This window comes from Callospermophilus lateralis, chromosome 20 (genome assembly GCF_048772815.1).
Source record: "Callospermophilus lateralis isolate mCalLat2 chromosome 20, mCalLat2.hap1, whole genome shotgun sequence".
In the NCBI taxonomy this organism is placed as follows: domain Eukaryota; kingdom Metazoa; phylum Chordata; class Mammalia; order Rodentia; family Sciuridae; genus Callospermophilus; species Callospermophilus lateralis.
In genome coordinates this window covers 3,586,140-3,601,363 of record NC_135324.1, presented here as the reverse complement: position 1 = coordinate 3,601,363, position 15,224 = coordinate 3,586,140, and the positions used below count along the sequence as shown (strand labels likewise).

Below are 15,224 nucleotides of genomic sequence, written 5' to 3'. Positions count from 1 at the left end.
CCGTCTGCAGAGGCCAGCTGAATGGCGTGAGCCTGCCCAGGGGCCACCGGCTCTGCTCTGTGCACACAGCAGGACTTCCCAGGGCACCTGTCACCCCTCTTCCTCTGGCTCCTCAGTCCCTGCTCTCGGCCCCCCAATGCCCTCCAGCCCCCCTCTCCCCTCGTCCCCTCCTCTTTCCACCCACTGCAGGGTCAGAGGACCCAGGCGGGTCCTGTCGGAGTCTCCCGGGGTGACCCTATGGTCCAGCAGGTGGCCCTCCTGTCTCCAGGGGATGGGACCCTCCAACTCCTCAGAGGTCACAGAGGAAGCGTGGGCTGGGGGCCCGTCTGAGCCAGGCCGCCCTGTCCCAGGGCCTCACCCACAGGCTGAAGGCACGTTTCTTTATTAAAGGGGACGGGGCGGGGCGAGGTGCGGGCAGGGGCGTCCGCGGCCACCGGGGCTGGCGTCACTTCTTGCTGGCCTGCTTCTTCCGGCTGCCCCTTCTGGGTTTGGGGGGAGGAGGTGGCTCCACTTCAGGGTCTTTGGGCCTAAGTATCCAAACAGGAGTCAACGGTGGGCACGGAGTAGGGGGGCAGAGCCCAGGGACTCCCGCTGCAAGCTGTGCCTATTTGCTGGCCCCAAGCCACAGTGGTCACCTACTTCACATCAACCGGGGAAGCCATCTCCTTGTCCACCCTGTCTCCCAGGGCCAGCGAGGAGACGCTCCCTTCGAGATCCCCCGACGCGGCCTTCTGAGCTGGCTCAGCATCTTCCAGGCTTGGGATAATGGCTGACACGCTGCAGGGCAGGGGACACGGGGGGACAGAGCTGGGCGGGGCGGAGGGAGAGAGAACTCAGGCTTGGGACCCACAGCCAGCTCAGGGCCCGGTCCCCAGGCTTCTGCTAGAGGCCACACGGCCTCGGGCTCATGTGCTGGCCACACCTGGACACCCAACAGTGACCACAGGCAACCTGGCCACCGGGCAGAGGGGACTAACCTCGAAATGCCCAGTGGTGGGGCTCCAGGGAAGGGTGGCCTCATGCCACCCCAAGCCAAGGAACTACCGACACATTTCTGTGGCCGAGGCCACTCGGTGTGGAGACCTGGCGTCAGGCTGTCTGGGGCTACTGTGACGAAACACCACAGACCGGGTGCTGTTATAAACCACAGAGGGGTCTTTGGAGGTGTGTTTCTCACAGTCTGGGAAGTCCCAGATGAAGGCTCTGGGAGGCTCAGTGTCTGCGGAGGACACTCCTCCTGACGGCAGCTTCTCGCCGGGCCCTCCCACGGTGGAAGGGGCAGCCGCGCCCTCTGGGGTCTCTTTCACGAGGGCACTAATCCCACTCAAGGGCGCACCATCCTCATGACCTCACCACCTCCCCGATGGCTCCTCTTCCCACAGCACCCCGCGGGAGGTGAGCATGTCAACGCGGGAAGCACCTTGTTGCAGTCACTGGAGGAAACTCGCGGGCGTGGGTGCCCCTCACCTTCACACCCCACCCCCTGGCTTTGCAGCCAGGTGCTGCCAGTGTTTCTGACCTCGGGAGGTTTCCGGGCATCACGGGAGCCCTGCTCAGGGGTGTTTGTCCCCGTCTTACTGACTAAAGTCCAAAGAGGGGAGCGGGCTTGTTCAGGGCTGCATAGTATGTCGGTGGCCCAGACAGGACTGGCCATTCGCTCACTGTCTTGTCATGTGGTCATGATTACTGATCTGGAAGGAGCCTGCCATCTGGTGGGTAATGACGCAGGGTGAGGTCCGGGGGGCTCTGGGGGTAGGTGGCACCTATGCCTAAGACTCGATGAGGTGACACAGTCATCCCCGCTGAGGCTGGGTGGGGACGCAGGAGGACCAGGGCCGGGCCATCCCACCAAAGCTCAGAGCCAGAGACAGTGTCGTGGGGACTGTTTAGATCTCTCTCTCGTTTGTTCTTAAACAAGGAGATGAAGGAATAAAAAGGTTAAACGGAGACACATGGAAACAATGTCACAGCCAGGCGCAGCGGCACCCGCCTGTCAGCCCAGCAACTCGGGAGGCCGGGGCAGGAGGATCGCGACCTCCAGCCTCACCCCCGGCTGCCCAAGATGGCACCTTCCTTAAGCTGGTCTTGCTTCCCTCCCTTGGAACCAATCTAAGGTTCCCTGACGTCCGCAGGGGGACACCCAGCGCCCTGGCATGACACCCTGACTGACCACCACGGTCACCAGCTCCACGTGGCAGCTCTTGCTAACTCCACGGCTCGCTGTGGCAATGTCACAAGCCTCGGTGACAAGGAGGGTGTGAGACGGGCCCTGAGCCTGTGTGGCGCCCGCTCTCCATGCATGAGGCCAGCCCTCCGGTCCTGGGTCCCTAGGGACTGTGTCCAGGGGCTCTCGCCCTCAGAGAAAGGGCCTTGCTAAGTGGCCCAGGCCCAGCACTGCCCAGGGCCAAGACCACAAAAGAAGTGTATCCCTACCCCGGGGTCTGACGGTCCAGCAGGGAGACAGACGGACGGCCATTACACTCAGCTCCCAGGCCCAGGGAGACCAGCCTTTCAGAGGGGCCAGCGGAGGGTGAGGTGACAGGGACAGAGCCCAGGCTCCCAGGTCCCCAGCGCAGACCCCCCACGGCATCTGCCACGGCCTGTCCCCCTGTCACGGCCCAGACTGCTCCCTGTCTGTCCCTCCCTGTGCGCGTCCCCTGCACCTCATCCTCACCAGGGCGGGGTGGGGCAGGGAGGGGACAGGCACGGATCACGGGGACACCCTGCATGTGGCTGGGCCTCCCCACAGAGGGGGACAGGGGAGGGGCAGCCACTGGGCACGCGGTGGACACGGCCCAGGCCCTGTGCTCGGCCCTGGGCACCCCCAGGTGTCCAAGCTCCCTGGGTCCCTCCAGGTGGGACCCTGGGCAAGAGCGCGGTGACAGCTTGGTCCCCTGTCCCTGCATGCTGGTGCTTAAGGGCCCAGGCGGAGGCGCAGACCCGGCCTGGCCTGTCCCCCGAGGGTCTCCCTGCCCGCTTGGTAAGGACAGGGTGAGGGGCCCGGCCGGGCAGGGGACAGGGCTGGGGGCCCTCCACCTACCCCCTCTCAGCCTGGGCGGCTGCGCTGCGGGCTCAGAGGGGCGCCCGGGTGGAGGCCGCGGTGCCGACACCCCAGGAAGCCTTCCGGGAGGAGGGGGGCTTTCGGGCTGGGGCTCCAGGCTGTGGGGGGGCACAGGTCGGTGGGGAGGCGGGCCATGCAGGGGCGGCCAGGGCGAGAAGAGGCCTGGAGTGACCCTGGCCCAAAAGGGTGTCAGGAAACTCATCGTCTTGACCATCTTTGCTGGTCTTTGGTGGCCCTGGAGGCTGAAGCCAGGCCTGTGGGGGGCGGTGCAGCTCCCCGCCCCTGAGCCACACCCTCACCCCCTTGATCCCGGTCAATATGCACGGTCGGCATTTGGGGGGTACTAGGCATGGGACCCAGGGGGCGCTTCACCTCCGAGCCACACCCCCAGCCCTTTATATTTTTTTTTTATTTTGAGACAGGGCCTTGCTAAGTTGCGGAGGCTGGCCTCCAACTTGCGATCCTCCTGCCTCAGCCTCCCAAGCCGGTGGGACGGCAGGCGTGCGCCACCGCGCCTGGCTCTCTGTACGATTTTAAGTATACGGTGGGAGCTGTGCTCAGGGCTCTAGAACATTTTCTTCCTGCAAAACGGAAACTCTGCTCCATTAAAGCTCATTCTCTTCCCCCTGAGCCCTTGACCTTGGCCGTTCCACTTGAGCCTCAGCCACGGTGCAGTCACGTGGTGCCAGTCTTTCTGTGGCTGCCTGCTCTTCTCTTTGGGTCTCTGGCTCAGCCAAGGTGCAGAAGGGTCAAGGTCAAGGTCAAGAATCCCTGAGTTGCTCAGAAACTGAAGGAGTGACGCGGCTTCGAAGCTGGGAGATGGGGTGAGCGCCACAGGAGGAAGAAGCCACTGTCACTGGAGCTATTCAGGGGCCGGTGACCACGGCACCTGGGCGTCAGCGGACACTCTGTCGGCCAGCCCTTCCTCACCCTGCCTGCCCCTTGTCCCTGGGATAAATATCGGCCCTCTGTCACGGCTCAGTAAATATTTCTCCAGAAAACACTTCTCCAGGGTCCCCAGGTGTCCCCCAGAGGACGAGCCAGGAATCAGGGAGGGAGATGGGGATCCTGTACACGGAGGTCACCGGCACAGAGAGCCGTCTGCTGGCTCGCACAGCTCCCATGTGCAGAGAGACCGCCGCCCGCTCTGCAGGAAGGGCTGTCCCCAGGTGTCCCAGCGCTCTGGCCTGCAGGGGTCTGGGGACTCCTGGTGGCCTACACGGCTCCCCCAGGCGCCCCGCAGCCCCTGGCCCACCCACTCCTCTCCGCCTGCCAGGAGCCACTCTGCCTGCGGGCACCCGCCGTCTCGGTCTCCGCTGGGGCCGCAGGGCCTCGCGGGAAGGACCACGTCCCTGGACCTCAGCAGACCCCTGGCTCCCGTCAGGTCGTCACGGACCCTGCCCACAGTGTCCCCGTGGCCGGGTCAGGGGACCTAAAAGGCCCAGCAGGCCCTGACAGCCGAGGCCACAGCCCGCCAGCCTCCCGAGGCGGAAGGTGGACATTTGCTCTTCCTCTCAGGCCACGCTTCGCAGCTGAGCCCAGGGAAAACCTCGATTCAGCCGTGCCCCCCCCAGAGGCCGCCACCCGTCAGTGAGGGTCACCAGGCTCTGCAACAGGCTGCCTGCTCGGAGGGGCGCAGCCAACCGCAGGACAAGGCAGCCCTCCCTGCCCACGGCCACCAAGCACGCTACTGGACATGGCCGTCTGAGTTCCTGCCTGAACCAGCACCTGTTCCTAAGGACACTGTGCGATTTCGCCCGGTGTCTCTGGAACCCAGACAATTCGGGCTCGTCAGGCAGCACCAACCTAGTCACCCAGCTGGCGGGGATCAGCAGAAGGTGGGCCGCTTTGAAAACCTGTCTAAACCTCTGACATGGTTCCCCCCATCGGGAGGTAGGAGCTAGTTCCCCTGCCTCGACTGCGGGCTGGCCCCAGGGACTCCAGTGCGGTGGGACGGGACGTGTGAGGCCGTAAGACTACGAGGCCAAGTCCTCAAAGGGGAGACGGCGTCCCTCCTGCCCGGAACCCAGCCGCCATGTTGGGAGGAAGCCCAGGCCGCCCGGGGAGGCAAAGCAAGGACAGCAGCCCAAAGGGACCCCCAGGCCCCTGCGCGGGCAAGGCCTGGGGGTGATGCAGCCCCCCAGCTTCTGGATGAAACTGCACAGCAGACCCCCTGGACCCCTCACAGATCAGGAGACCATGCTTAACAGTGACCTCATCATTAGTGACTGGGTCCTGCCCACCCCCTGACACATGGTGATAAGGTCCTTAGAGGCTGAGGGGTAAATGGCTGGCCCAGGCCACACAGCTCTGCCCCACTGCCCCCAAGACACCCGCGGCCCTTTCCTATTAACGGCGGAAGCCGGATCGAGCCGTGTCTCTTGGTAAGTATTTCCTGGCACCCCCCCCCCCCCGCTGCAGTCTGGTATCTGTGTCCCCGTCCCCAAGTTCACGGGTTGAAATTGTCACGGCCAAGGAGATGGCACCAGGAGGCGGGGCCTGTGATACCTGTGCAGGTAGGAGGGGGAGCCTCATGAATGGGAGTGGTACCCTTGAAAGAGGACCACAGGGCGGGGGCAGGGGGCTGCTTTGTACCTTCTACCATGGAAGGACACAGGAGGAAAGGCCACCTGTGAGGAGCCGGCCCCCGTGAGACACCAAGTCAGCAGGTGCCTTGTTCTTGGACTTGACCTTTAAACCTGAGAAACTTTTGTTGTTTATAAGCCTCCCGCTGTACGGGAGTTTTGTTACAGTATCCACACAGACTAAGTTGCCCGCTCCTCGGGGCCACGTGGCCGTCTTCTGAGCGTCTCTGAACATGGCTTTGCCCGTGGTTGGCATCGGCCTGGAGCCCCGGCTTGTCTTGGGCCTGGGCTTTCCCCTCCCTCGCTCTCCCCCTCCCCTCTCTGCCTCTGGAACATTCTAGAACACCCTGAGCCTCGTCTTCCCTTCTCCCTGTGACTCCCCACAACTGGTCTCCGAGGACCCGTGTCCACTCGGCAAACCAAGCAGGAGCAGGGCTGCAGGTGCCAAATGGAGGCTGAGGCAGGAGGATCGGGAGCTCAAGGCCAGCCTCAGCAACTCAGCAAGACCCTTGAGACTGAGGTCTGAAGACGGACCTGTCTAGAGGTTCCTGGGGGACCAGCTGCGGCTCCCAGGCCTGGTCAGAACGGAGACTCTCCTCTACGGCAGAAGTCACCACCGACAACTAAACATTTAGCACATGCTGTTCCAGTCTCTGAGAATGCTGTTCCCTGTGGCACATCAGGTACCTCTGGGGTGAGTCCATTGTCCCCAACAGACGCGGGGACTATGCATCGGGCCCGAGTCCCTCGTCTCCAAGACAACCCTCTTGTCAACCTGCATCCCAAAGAAACTGACCACGTGCCCTGGCTCACCTGGCCGCCTGCTCGTCCCCCGGCCCCTCCCCCTGGCCCGTGTCCCCCGTACCTGAACTTGTAGTTGTCCGGCAGGAAGTAGCCCATCTTGCAGTCCTGCCGGGCCCGGAAGATCTGTTTGAGCAGGTTCTGCTTGCTGAAGCCGTAGCCGTTCAGAACGCGGCCACCAAAGAGGAGCTTCCCCCCAGCAAACATCTGTGGGCAGTAGAGGACCTGGCCTGAGCCACCTGCCCGGGGAGGTGGCCTGAGCCTGGCCTCGGCCTCCCCCTTGCTTGGCCCTTAGCCTCTGCTGGGCCAGGCTGTTCGAAGGCTGCTGGACCCTCCCAGGTCCCTGGGGCCAGGACGGGGTCTTGTGATCCGAGGTCCACTCGCCTGCCCAGGGCCATCTGTCCCCTCTGCTGCTGACCCACTTACTGGGATGTGGCTTATCGCTCATCCCATAGAAATGGGGTTCCTTTTGCCGTTAACCAGAAAGGCAGGACCCCGCGAGACCCGGACACCGGGGGAGGTGGCACAGGACCCAGCGGGTGGCAGGAAATGCCGAGGAGCCAGCCAGGGTGACACGGGGGTCTCCCAGGGGCGCTTTCTGAGTGGCAGTGACCCATCCCTCTGTCACTTGGGATGGGGGACACGGGGGAGCAGCCTAGGGCCCCGCCCGGCTCTGTGCGCCTGGTGACTCAGGTCAGTCCTGCCCTCTGATCCCCCGGGGCCCGGGCTGAGAGACCCAGAGTGGGGGGAGCTGGCCCGTCCCCCCAGGCCCCGCTCACCAGGACCATGCCCTGGACCACGGCGAACCTCTTCACCAGCAGGGCCGGGCTCCTCTGCAGGGGACCGTGCAGGTCGTAGCGCAGCAGGCGGTAGGGGTCATGGCGACACTGCCGAGAGACAGGCTTGGGACAGTCACCCCATGCCAACGGGACGCAGGGGTCACCCCTTCTGCCCCCGAGGACGGTCCTGGGTCTGCGTGGCGCCCTCTACAGGCCAGCACTGGGATAGATGCCCCCAGGCCTGGCCCTCCCTAGCCTGGCCCTGCAGAGTCCTGAGAGGGGCACTGTGCCCCTGGTGGACCTGCATCCAGGCTCATGAGTCCACACTCCATGGCACCAAGGATGTCCCCACCCGTCCCCCAGGGCTGCCCCTCCCCTAGTCCTTCCAGTGGTCCAGTCCCGCGCCAGGACCTGAACTGAACCCAGAGCTCTAGGTAGGGCCAGGTCCCTGGACGGGCACACAGCAGGGTCTCAATGAATGGTCCCTGAGCCGGGGCCGTAGCACGTGCCTGTCATCCCAGCAGTTTGGGAGGCTGAGGCAGGAGGATCAAAAGTTGGAGGCCAGCCTTGCAACTTAGCAAAGCCTGAGACAACTTGGTGAGATCCTGTCTCAAAAGAAAATGTGAAAAAGGGGTTGGGGGCTAGGGGGCTGGGGGGCTGGGGATGTGGCTCAAGAGGAAGCGCGCTCGCCTAGCACATGTGAGGTGCTGGGTTCGATCCTCAGCACCACATAAAAATAAAAAGATAAATAAAGATATGGTGTCCAACTACAACTAAAAAATAAATATTAAAAAAAATCTGTGGGGAGAGGATACTCGGGATTGAACACCGGGACTCTCTACCTCAGAGCCACACCCCAGGTCCTTCATTTTTATTTCAAGACAGGGCTTTGCTAAATTGCTGAGGCTGGCCTCCAACTTGTGATCCTCCTGCCTCGGCCTCCTGAGCCACTGCTGGGATGACAGGACTGAGACCCTCTGTATGGCTCCTTAAGTCCCCTTTGGGCTTCCTCGTCAATGAATTCAGACTTGGACAGCAGTTTACACCTGAGCCAAAACCCAACCCACTTGCCCAAACCCCACACATCCTGGGTGGCACTTGCTGGAATCCAGAAGGTGACTGGTTCAGGGCCCTGGGCACTGATAGCTCTCCTGTCACAGCCCTCACTGGGGCCTGCTGGGGCTGCCAGAAGCTTCTGCAGGGCCTGGCTTGTGTCTGAGTGGACAGCAGGTCCCTCGGGCCTGGCAGAGTCCCAGCCACAGTGGAACAGAGGGCAGAGGGAGGGACGTGCAAAGGCCCTGGGGAAGAGAAGGGGTGTGGCCTCTGTGCCGGAGGTTCAGTGGGTCCCAGCCCTGCGGGGGCTTCCTCTGGCCTCTGGGGTCTCCTCGCTGGGCCCAAACCAACCTGGATGCAGGGCGAGGCGCGGCCCTGCTGCTTGTGGTTGTACAGGGTGTCCAGCACCCACTGCAGCTGCGCCGTGCTGCCCGGGCTTTGGCTCGAGACGATCCCGAACACCAGCACTTGGCTGGGGTCGCGGGGTGCGGACAGGAAGCGCTCCAGCTCCACGTCGGACACCAGGGGGGCCTTCACCATGCACCTGCAGCCGGCCCGGATGTCCTCCCTCTGCAGCAGCCTCCGGAGCACCAGGGGGCAGTCGGAGGGCGAGGCCGCCCACCGCGTGGGGCTGTGCACCTCTTTGGCCATCTTCCCCCTGCGGCAGGAGCATCCAGAGGGGTCCTCAGGGGGCCGCTCGCACGCCCCTGCCCCAGCCGGGCTGCCCTTGAACAAGGACCCGCTGTGGGGGGTGGGCTGTGGGCGGAGTCCATTCTGGCCTCACCAGCCAGGTGTGCTCGGCCTCACAGGCCCCCCGTCTCCCTGCGCCTCTGTTTCCTGGGGACCACCGAGGTGGGCAATTCTCTCCCACACCCCTCGGCCTGCTGCGCCCATCTGCAGGCCCGTCCCCTTGACAGTCAAGACAGACCCTGAGCTGGCCTCTTTCCCTGACCTCCACTGATGTCAATGGTCTAAGCCTCCTTTTTTTTTTGGTTTGGGGTACTGGCGATGGAAGCCAGGACCACGCCATGCTAGGCAAGGGCCCTGTCACTGAGCCACGTCCCCAGGACTTTAAATTTTACTTTGAGACAGGGCCTCACTAAGTTGCCCAGCCTGGCCTCCAAACTTTCCATCCTCCTACCTCAGCCTCCTGAGCCGTTGGGATGACAGGCTTGTGCCCCTGCGCCCGCCTGGCAGAAACCAGATTTTTAAAAAATATTTTTTTAGTTGTCAATGGACCTTTATTTTATCTATGTATATGTGGTGCTGAGGATCCAACCCAGGGCCTCACACATGCTAGACGAGCGCTCTGCCTCTGAGCCTCTACCCTAGCCTCAGAAAACAGATTTTTAAAAGACGCAGGTGGCGGTCACGAGTTGGCTCATCACAAAATGAAACAAAACAAAATACTCGAGTGAATGAGGTTGAAATGGAGGGTACCCCAGAGTGACTCAAAGCTGTATCAAGAAAAACTGGCAACTCTAACGACCTAACTACATGTCAGAGCAGTTTCATCGTATCTCTAGTTGGTAGCTCCTATTTCCTCCCTATATTATTTCAAAGAAAAATAAGGACTGGGGGGCCACGTAGCTCAGCAGAAGAGACTTTGCATGTATGAGGCCCAGCACCACAAAAAACTAAAGCCAAGGAAAACGCAGGACACTGTGATCTTCCAACTGTGTCAAGAGGCGCGCGCAGGACCGGGTCCCTGTTGGTGACACTAACACGCAGTTGCAGGAACAGAGACGCAGATGTCAGGGAGCAAAGGCGTCTCATCTTATCAGAGCCCGGTTGGCATTAATCAAAACTAGGGGACGGGGTAAGGCGCCCAGGTCAGCTCCTGGCCTCTCCCAGCCTGGGACTCAGCTCCAGGAGGGGGGACGCAGCACTTGGCTCCCATCGTGTCCTCCTTGCCGGTCCCAGACGCCTCAGCAGAAGGGGTCAGCCCACCTGGACGTGATGGAGGCCCTGGCGTGGACTCTGGGGCCCTTCTTCCGGGAGGGGCTCATGGAAATAGACTCCGCATCCTCCTTTATAGACTCTTCGACCAGGGAGTCCGGCCGGGCCGACTGGGAGCGGGAGAGGATGTCGGCCATGTGGGAACTGGACTTGAAGGGCTTTTCCAGGTGAGACCCGGACTTCAGCCTCACCCGGCCCATGTCGGAGTCCTCCCTCTTGGCGGGGTACTCGATGGTGAGCAGACCTGGTAATGAGAGATGCTGCCGTCACGTGTCATCACCGATGGGCCACCTTTGTCCCTGCTCCTGGCCCCACGCAGTGGAACGCCCTTCTGCTCACACGGCCCCTGCTTGTCCACGTCTAGAGATTCTCCTGCCCCATCCGGAGCCCTAAGAATGGCTCCCTGTCCCTCCTTCCCCCCACTTTCCCCAAGGGGCCTGGCTTGGCCCCAGCAGCCAACACAGAGCTTGGGTTCCCAGTCAATTCCTGGCTCACGCTGTTCCAGCCTCTGAGAATGCTGTTCCCTGTGCCTCAAGATAGAAGTCCATCTACTTTCTTTGTAATATTCACTTTTTTTTTGGTATAGGGGATTGAACTCGGGGGCACTTAACCTCTGAGCCCCCTCCCCAGCCCTTTTGTTGGCATTTTATTTAGAGACAGGGTCTCGCTGAGCGGCTAGGGCCTCCATGAGTTGCTGAGGCTGGCTTTGAACTTGCGAGCCTCCTGCTTCAGCCTCCCGAGCCGCTGGGATTACAGGTGTGGACCACGGCTCGTTCTTTCACACTGTACTCGGTACATGACAGCGGTACCTCATGGTGACATTCGTTGTGACCTGTGTGTCCAGGCACACAACAGGACGGTGTGATTTATATCCTCGTCTTGCTTTCCCTACTAGACGGGAAAATTCGGAGGCCAGGGGCCTCCCTTCCTCCATTCCCTTACCCAAGGATTTAGTGAATGAGTGGACTCGGAATAGACACATGACCCGGGACAGGGCTCCCTCCCTCTGAGGACCCCTGGGGTGACCGGAAGGGGACTACAGCAGGTGTGAAGAGCCCCAGAGCCCTGAGGAGGGTGACCACATTCTGCTGGCGGGGGGCAAGGCAGACTGCCCCTCAGGACAAACGGACTAGGTCTCTGGAGACAAAGAGAAAGTCCCTAGTAAGGCCCCTCCATTCCCGGTCAGGGGTGACATGGAGCAGGGCTCAGTGTCCCCAGTTTCTGGGCCCCCCGGCAGGAGGGGACAGCTGGGCTTTGGAAGGGCCTGGGGGTGCCCTTGGGCCTAACAGGGACAGCCGGGGAGGGGACAGCTTTGTCTCCTGTTGAGACCTTCCCACAGGGAGAGGGGAACAGGAGCTGCAGGCAGGTGACGGGGGTAAGATGGGACACCAAGCTGAAGAGGTGACACAGTGTGTGCGTGGGGACCCAGAGGGACACAGGACAATGACGAGGGACCTGGGAATAAGACGCTGACATGGAGACGTTGGAGACACAGGCCACGTCCACCGTTCTGGGGCACTCACCTGTCACAGCTGGAACCCAGGGTCACACCCAAACGGGCCCTGACCCCTGCTGCCCAGGTCCCCGCGTGGGACGGACCCGGTGGCCGCCCCTGCCCTCACCTGCAGCCAGCAGGATGGAGTTCATGAACTGAGTCACCGTCTTCTGGAACCGCCTCTTGATCTCCGCCAGGGCCCGGGTCAGCTTTGACACCTTGTCGTCCGAGCCCCCGATCCTGCGGGACGGCTGGAGGGAGGCCAAGGGCAGGGGTCGTGGCCACCTGTCCCCCTCCGCCTGCAGCTCCCCTCTCTCCCTCTCCCCCTCCCGTGACGTGCTGAGCCTCGGCCCAGACCTGACCAGACCTCCCCACCCCGAAGGGCTTCCCCGGATTCCCCTGGGCCTCGCTGTCCTTGGCCTGGACTCCCGACATTCTCTCCCTGCAGCCACAGGACAGATGTCCGTGCTTTGTGAAGACAGAGGGGTGTTGCAGCCCGTCTCCCCCAAACCTGCGAGCTTCTACCTGCTAAGTAGTTGAGGCTGACCGTCCCCCAAAGGCCCATGTGACAAAAGTGTGGCTCTTAGCGTGGAGTGGAGCCTTTAAGAGGTGGGGCTTAGCGGGAGGACTTTAGGTCATTGGGGGCGGGCCCTCGAGGTGGATGTGAGACCCCGGCCTCTTTCTCTTTTCCTTCCTGGTCATAGAGTTCAGTGGTTCTGTCCCACCACACGCCCCTGCCATGGCACACTGCCTTGCCACAGGCCCCAAACAACAGAGCATCATGAACCGGAACTTCCAAAACTGTGAGCAAAAAAATAACCTTTCTTCTTTATAAGTTGATTATCTCAGGCGGTTTGTTATAGTGATGGTCTCTGGGTCTCAGTGCCTATCACACAGAAGGAGCTCAATAGATGCTGTCGGTGAAGTGTGGCACTTTTGCTGCCCGTTGCCCTGTGCAGTGGGAGAATACTGGCTGCCACCAGCTCCCAGATGAGAACTTGTCATTGACCACGGTTACAGAGACTGACTGGTCACTGGGGGGCACAAGGGCCCAGGCCTTTCGCCTCGATTCTGCAGGGTCACTGCGGCCTCCTCCCAGGGGTCCCAGATGAACTCCTGCACACCCATCTCCATTCCAGGGGCTGTTTCCCAGGGAGGCCAGCCCTAGACTTGCTCTGGACATCGGGGCAGCTCCATGCAGCTCCAGCTTCCAGAGCGAGTCCCGGCTGGGCCCGATGTCTTCTCCCAGCAGCCCTCCTGATTCCTCAGCCAACGGCAACTGCTCTGTGGATGGATGCTCCACGTCCACCCACTCCTGTCTGCCTGGGGTCTTGTTCGTGTTTTGCTTCCTTTGTCCCTATACTTGGCCGGCTCCTGGCGGGCAGGACCAACGCTTTCTATGTTCCTCACTTAACACAGCGTGGGAGTGGGAGGCTGAGGCAGGAGGATCGAGAGTTGGAGGCCAGCCTCAGCAACTCAGTGAGGCCCTGAGCAACTCAGCGAGACCCTGTCTCTAAATAAAAAATAAAAAGGGCTGGGGACGGGGCTCAGGGGTTAAGAGCCCCTGGGAACCCCAGGGACTCCCCAGTTTGGTGGAGGTGACAATGAAGGAGTGCCATGTTGGGGCTGTCACTGCTGGGGGGAGGGGCTGCTGAGCAGGAGACACAGATGGACCTGGAGGGGCCCGGGTGGCAGAGGGTCCTCGTATTTTGTCCAGCGTCCCTTCTCCTCCTCCTGGTCAAAGCGCCCTGATTTGCCTTTAGGACAACACTCTGCCTCGTCCCTCGTCCCGGTGGTTCATGTGAAGCTGATGTCACACCCTGACCCTAAGGATGGTGTGACAGGGGGCACTTCAGTCACGGGCAGCCATCGGAGCTGCTGAGCAGTGACGCTGTTGCTTTCTCTCCTCCTTCTCGCTCTCTGTGGTCCTGGGACTGAACCAGGGCCTCACGCCCCGCTGGGCATGACGGTGGCACTTCCACTGGAGCACTTGGGACGCCACAGCGGGTAGGATAAGAGCTCAGAGATGCTTGTGGCCATTAGGAGAGAAACTCTAGGAGACTAAATCTGACCCAGACGAAAGCAGAACCAAGGGCGGGGAACGTCCCATGGAATCTCGGGAGGGCCTGGATCCAGCCGTGCCTGAAGCCGCCCATCAGCAGACTTCTCAAGCTCACGGAGCCGACACGTTCTTCTGTCATGTTAAGCCCCATCCACGTTGGATTCTGCCACTGACAAAGTGACAGACTCCTGACACCAAAAGTTCACTAAGGACACGAAGGAGGTTCTCAGGCTAAGCGGTGAGTGACGGTAGAGTGACACACAGGACCTTGGCGGGGAGAGTGGTGGGCAGTGGGAGCAGAGACCCTGGGACAGGAAGTGGCAGGTCACGGCGACAGGCCCCGGGGTCGGGCTCCACGCGTGGCTCTGCCTTACCCGTTTCTCTGGCGTGGTCCCGTGGGGACAGGTCCTGGCCGACACGGTGAGCGTCACCGTCTCGTTGAGGGAGGTGAAGGTGACCACCACGGAGTCCTGCCCCAGCATCGTCAGCTTCATCTGCTCGTTCACCTGCAGACGAGGGAGGTGGCGCTCAGAGGTCGCGGCCTGCGCTGTCCCTCGCACCCCGTCCTGAGGCACAGGGTCCCTCTGGGCTCGGCTGAAGGCTCCGAGACCTTCCTGGAGCTTGGGGGGATCCAGCAGGGGGCGGGAGAAGTCCAGCAGCCGAGGCCCCAGCCCCAGCGTGACCAGCCGGAGTCCAGCCGGGTTGGCCGGGGACAGCCGGGATCGGACCGGGCAGCTGGGCTACTCAGTACCCAGACTCCAGGTCGGACTGTGAGTCTTGTCCTGTAGCAATCAGCAGGTGACACGGCGGGTGGAGCCAGAAAGCCACCCTCCAGGTGGGTGGGCAGCTGGCAGGAACCCAGGGGGGCTGAGCCATGGCGCCCCCCATCCCCCAGAGTCACTAAGTGCCATTCTTTACCCCAAGAGGGAGCCGAAGATGGTGGGAAGGGACAGGAGCTCTTTTTCACCACTTCCAAAGACAGGGGCTTGCTTCTGGCCAGCCCCAGAGAGGGGCTCAGAGAGGGCGAGCTACCTTCCTAACGACACACAGCTGCGCACACACCCGGGACTCCGCTGAACGAGGGCACACTCTCTTTTGGCCCCTTCCATTTCCTTCCACCAGCTCCGTCAGGGGCCCAGCGGCCCACGCCCCACTGATGGCCGCACCCCTCACTCTCACCCATCACCCCCACTTCTCACCCGAGGTCACGATCGGGAGGCAAACGGACCCATCTAAAGCCATCTGGGTTCCCCGATTCTCTGGGAAGCTTCTCGGTCGGTCCCCACTCACCCCCCATCACAAAATCATCTGTGACTCTGTCCCCCTCTCCCTGTCCCCACAGCCCGGGCCTGGAGACCATTAAGTCCTTGGAATGAAGGGGCCTCTTATAGAGAAATGACAAGTGCTGCCCACATTTGGAATCCCTCGG

The 15,224-nt window shown here is 61.9% G+C and overlaps 1 protein-coding gene across 1 annotated transcript in view; it reads right to left on the bottom strand.

The window, feature by feature from the left end:
• Positions 1 to 445: 445 nt before the first annotated feature.
• Positions 446 to 15,224, bottom strand: part of C20H3orf20 (chromosome 20 C3orf20 homolog) — a 28,422-nt gene continuing 13,643 nt past the window's right edge. Inside the window, exons 8-15 of the mRNA XM_077106264.1 lie at positions 14,170 to 14,301; positions 11,861 to 11,984; positions 10,230 to 10,482; positions 8,631 to 8,937; positions 7,227 to 7,334; positions 6,512 to 6,654; positions 640 to 777; positions 446 to 527 (exon numbers count right to left, since the gene is read on the bottom strand). Coding sequence (XP_076962379.1) covers positions 446 to 527; positions 640 to 777; positions 6,512 to 6,654; positions 7,227 to 7,334; positions 8,631 to 8,937; positions 10,230 to 10,482; positions 11,861 to 11,984; positions 14,170 to 14,301 — 1,287 coding nt within the window. The remainder of the gene's footprint in view (positions 528 to 639; positions 778 to 6,511; positions 6,655 to 7,226; positions 7,335 to 8,630; positions 8,938 to 10,229; positions 10,483 to 11,860; positions 11,985 to 14,169; positions 14,302 to 15,224) is intronic.